At 47.4% G+C, this 5,229-nt stretch overlaps 1 protein-coding gene across 1 annotated transcript; it reads right to left on the bottom strand.

The window, feature by feature from the left end:
• Positions 1 to 500: 500 nt before the first annotated feature.
• Positions 501 to 4,236, bottom strand: LOC121473303 (keratin, type I cuticular Ha1-like). Its single transcript, XM_041725484.1, has 7 exons — positions 3,874 to 4,236; positions 3,690 to 3,772; positions 3,003 to 3,159; positions 1,958 to 2,119; positions 1,738 to 1,863; positions 1,393 to 1,613; positions 501 to 939 (listed from the first exon to the last, which is right to left on the bottom strand). Exons 1-7 carry the CDS (start codon positions 4,219 to 4,221, stop codon positions 855 to 857), a joined length of 1,182 nt encoding a protein of 393 aa, XP_041581418.1. The 5' UTR covers positions 4,222 to 4,236; the 3' UTR covers positions 501 to 854.
• Positions 4,237 to 5,229: the final 993 nt, after the last annotated feature.

The raw sequence follows: 5,229 nt of genomic DNA on the forward strand, positions 1-5,229 counted from the left end.
GTAAATCATTGAAGGTACATTATGAGGGAAAGCCAGGCTTCTATATTGGTCATTCAGATATAGAAGACAAGTTGAAAGGGGAGAGGGCAGCTGCTCTTTAGGAGTAGTTTCTACAGAAGTCCGTCTTTATGCAGTTTGTGAGAAGGGAAGCAGAGAATCAACCCCTGGTGATGAGGGTCACCATGAGAGGCAGCAGTGAGGTTTGAGGTGACACTTAGTATTGCCAAGGACATTGCAGCCAAGGCAAGATGGGCATGAGTGTTGGAGGCCAGGTTTCTGCATGGTCTCCCCTTGGTAGGAGCCTCCTAGGATGACAGGCTCCCTTCCGCATCAGTATTTTCCTGGAACATAATGGCTGGTGTCAATCATTTAACCCATTTCATCCTAACAAAGGGGTATTTTTAGGAAACAGCCACGGTAGATACTTTACAGTGCATAAATATGAATGAGAAACAAATTTTCTATGCCAGAGAAATAAAGTTTATTGGGAAGTATATGAAGTAGCTTCCTTGTATTCCAGAGAATACCAAAGAAGCTAGAAAAGCAGAAAACACAATACATACAGGAAATGCCCTAAAAGTAAATCCTGGAGCTTGGATTACAGGGAGCTGGACATCTTTAGAAACAAAGACACTCAAACTTCAACAGGAAGGGATTTTCCAGACATTAGAAGTTGATGATGTGTGTCTTTTCTTGTTGAATCTAGAAAGAATTTCCATGTCTAGAAATATATTTGGCATGTCTAGGTTTCTAATTGGCAGCTGAGCTCCAGCAAAGGCAGGACCCAAGGACCTTTCCTGTGCTTGATCTGAATGGCTTCATTGTCGTCTTCAAAGAGGATGCAAGTTCTTAATTTAAGAGCAACGTGTTTGAGAGTTGCCACAGGACCCACAGGAATTGCCGCAAGCATTGGTGGTAGCACATGGGTTGCAGGGGAGCCTGGGAGGACACATAGATTTAGAATGGATTGAGGATGGTTGTGGAGAGAGCCCTATGAATTCCACCCATGAATTTTCAGTGGTTGGTGATAGTTGGAATCAAATTTTATTGTTATCAAATCCTTCTCCCCATCCCAGAATACCATGTGCTAAGGTGGAAAACTGTCCTTTTGAAAAATATGCTCCTTAGATTTCATGGAACCAACACAATCCACCTTACCCAGAAATTATTGTCATAACACTCTCTCCACCACCACTTCTCCGTCGTTAGCTCCCTGAGGCAGGGATGTATGCCCTTCATCTTTGACCTTCAATATCTGCTTAACTGTCACCTAGTGGACTCTTCTATAATTCCATGTTGTTTTGTGAGTTGAAAATGTGGACCGCATGTATATGCCTACAATGTCTTGTAGTCCCACCACATGTTTTCCAGAGTTCTTTGTCTCCCACTCACTTGCAGTCCTCACTCTCCAGCAGACCCCGGTATGTGTTGATCTCACACTCCAGCCGGGCCTTGACGTCCAACAGCACCTGGTACTCCTGGTTCTGCCGCTCCAGGTCACACCTGATCTCAGCAAGCTGGGACTCCACATTGGTGATCATGCACTGTACCTGGGCCAGCTGGGAGCCATAGCGGGCCTCGGTCTCTGTCAGCGTGTTCTCCAGGGAGTCCCTCTGTGTGGGGAAGACAAAGAATGTCACAGAGTCACTCCCCAGGGGGCTTCTCCATGGGGTTTCAGAGAAGTCACAGGCTTCACGGGTTCAGGAGAGCATGGGCATTACCCTGAACAACACCCACCAGGTTGTGCTGGGCCTGGAGCTCGATCTCCAAGGCGTTGACCGTGCGTCTCAGCTCGATGATCTCCGCCTGGCAGGACTGCAGCTGCTCCGAGCTGGACACCACCTGCTTGTTCAGCTCCTCAGTCTGAAATAGCACAGGGGAGAAGACAGGGTCAGACCTTGCCTCAAGGGTCCCGAGGGGCCAAGGGTCCTGAGTAGCCGCGTGCTGAGATGCCCACCTGGGTGGTGAACCATTCCTCCACGTCCCTGCGGTTGGTCTCCACCAGGGCCTCATACTGACTCCTGGTCTCGTTGAGCACACGGTTCAGGTCCACGGTTGGGGCAGCATCCACCTCCACGTTGAGGCGGTCTCCAATCTGGCAGCGCAGGGTGTTGACTTCCTAATGGAAGAAGAGAAATAAATGAGCCACAGAAATGGATTTGCTGTCTATCTTCCTATTGTAGGAAAGTGAGTACAACCCTAACAAAAACGCACTGAAGGGAATATCCTGATCATTCCCCAAGGCTGACACAGATATGATGTAGGAATAAACCCAAAAAGGGATCACATCAATTTCTTTCCCCAAAACCTGAAAGAAGCTCACATTTCCAATAAGAGTAAGTCCAAACCCCCTGGCAAGTGCAGGTCCTACCTCATTTTCCATCACATCCCTATAGGTAATACATACCCAGCCATATCAACTCATGGGCCAAACCCAGTATACCTGCTCTACCACTTCTGTGTCTTTGCTCAGCATTTTCCCCCAGATTGAAACACCCAAATGTGAAATCTTCTTTCTTCCCATGACATGCCTCTGAGAAGAATTCCTTATCTCTTTCCAGGTAGACTGGATTATTTCCTGAATATACTGCTTGTACATCTTATATAGTACTTCTTTTCCTCTGCCTGTATTATATCATTGTCTTTACGTGGCCATCTCCCCAGGCTAGACTGGGAGCTCATTGAAAAGAGGGGGCATGTCTTATTTCTTTTTTCTTTACCACCAAATTCAGAAATTAATAGTGACAAGAAGAGATCAGGGCCCAATAAACGAGTGCCCTTCTTCAGCATCTCCAATACCAGCCCAATCTTCATCCAGCTGCTTGAGAATAACGACCCCACCTCATTCCATGCTATGGATATAGCATGATCATTCTCTGGCTGATCTTGAGTTCTTCAGAGAAGGATCCCAGCCCAAGAAGCTTGATGGTAATTGCCTCCCACTTGCCGATGCTAAAGGTTTGGCTCTAAAGATTACTTTTATTTTCCCCTTTTCCTCTCACCTCCTCATGGTTCCTCTTGAGGCTCAGCAGCTCCTCCCTCAGGGACTCCACCTGGGCCTCCAGGTCGGACTTGCACAGGGTCAGCTCATCCAGGATCCGGCGCAGGCCATTGATGTCTGACTCCACAAGCTGCCTCAAGCTCAGCTCTGTTTGGTACCTACACACATCAGGTTGGGAGGATGAGGCAGAAAAGAATCCCATCCCCTTGTACTGTGTTTTGTGTGGATAGGTTGGTCTCCATCTCTTTGAGATAATACAGTTTTCTGCTTCTTTTCTTTCCTGTCTCTGTAAAGCTCCACACAGACTGCAGAGGCCCCTGACTCACCCTAACACCAGAAGTTGCCCATAGGGGTTCATGAAATGGAGTCTCTCATTATCCTCTCAATTTTGTTGGTTAATATACCACCATTCCCAAAGAACCAATCCATTCCCCAAGAATAGTTCATGTCAGTCTCTGAATTTGGGAGCTTAGGGGGGCCTTCTGGAAAGACCATATTGACTGAAGAGCATGCAGTATATGAATCTGGATTCTTATTTGAAAATGGTTTTATATAAGGCCAGGCTTGAGAAGAAAAATGAAAAGGGTGAAATGGCTGCCTCCTCCCTTCCAGGAAGTATTAGTCACAGGGGACCATGTAAGAGCCATAGGGATCTTAGATGTCACCTAGCCTGAGAGTCTCAACATACTTGGTTCTGAAGTCATCAGAGGCCAACTTGGCATTGTCGATCTGCACCACCAGCCTGGTGTTCTCAGACTTGGCACACAGGATCTGAAAACAAGATTCTACTGTGAGGGCCACTTGAACTTGAGAACATCTTATTGTTCAAGGACAGTTGGCTGCTATTTCACCCTCACATGGCACCCCCTCACCTTCTGCTGCAGCTCCTCGATGGTCCGGAAGTAGGACTGGTAGCTGGGACACACAAAAGGCACCTGCTGCTGGCACCACTCCCGGATGCGGCTCTCCAGCTCCGCGTTCTCCCGCTCCAGTTGACGCACCTTCTCCAGGTAGCTGGCCAGGCGGTCGTTCAGGAACTGCATGGTCTCCTTCTCGCTGCCATTGAAGGAGCCCTCGCAGAACCAGCCACAGTTGCCCACATTGGCGGGGATGTTGCAGGCTCCAGGCAGGGTGCAGGTATGGCAGCTGGGGGGCACGCAGGGCCGGGAGGAGCAGGTGGAGCGGCAGCTCAGGTTGGGCAGGCAGCAGTTGTAAGGCATGGTGCAGGGAGAGGTGATGGAGAGCAGGTAAGCTAATATAGCTAGATGTGGTGAGGTTTGAGTCTCTCCATCCTCCGTAGTCCTTTTATACCCTTATTGGTGGGTGGGGGTTGGCATACAGCATAGTTTCCCTTCCCCATGCTTCAGTTAATTTTTTCCTCCAAAATATGCTAGTTAGTTGCTTCCAAAGAGTCCCCTCAACCCATAAAATTATTCCATTCAGCTTGTGTCACACCAGATTCCTCCTGAGTGCTAGTGGTTGGTAAAATCAGAGTATCATCAGATGGCTTCAAAGAAGACAGGAGCATCACAACCCCAAATGGCTCTTCCCATTACTCAGAGGGGAGGAGAGCGAGGGACATGGGGTGGAGTTGTTTGGGACTCTGCACCCATGAGGTTCTGCCACGAGATTCCCTGGAAAGAGTCTGGAGTGAACAGTCTCCCAGGTGGCCCTAGAGGTGTGACTCTGCCCACCTGAGAGGGCACACCAAGTCACAACCCATGAGAATGCACCTTCACTCTGTTGTCCCTAAGAAGTGGGCATCATGAGTGTGCACCTCTCTATCACCTCTGGGATCAGATAGATACCTTTGGACACTTCCAAACTCTTGGGAGTCTTCCTATTGCCCAAAAAAGAATCTTAATGAAGTAGCCCTCCTCATTTCATCTCTATTTCTTGTCACTTTATCTGTCCTTTGTTCTACACAGAAACAAAATCATGAGCTTCAGACAGAAGTTCCAAAAAATTATTTGTGCAACACAATATACATCATTTATGAAGGATATGTCTAGATTTCAAAGGAAGTATGAAGGTAACAGAAAATCACACATTTGAAGCTAGCCTACCTGAGTTCACATTCTTACTGATGACATGAGCTCAGAGAAGTGAGTTCCCTTTTGACCCATTTTCTTCATCTTTTAAATTAAAAATATGCTGCCCACCTCATCATTTTATTATAAAATTTAAGTAATATAGTGTATGAATACAGTTGGGGGTGGGATGATGAT

This window comes from Vulpes lagopus, chromosome 12 (genome assembly GCF_018345385.1).
Source record: "Vulpes lagopus strain Blue_001 chromosome 12, ASM1834538v1, whole genome shotgun sequence".
NCBI lineage: Eukaryota > Metazoa > Chordata > Mammalia > Carnivora > Canidae > Vulpes > Vulpes lagopus.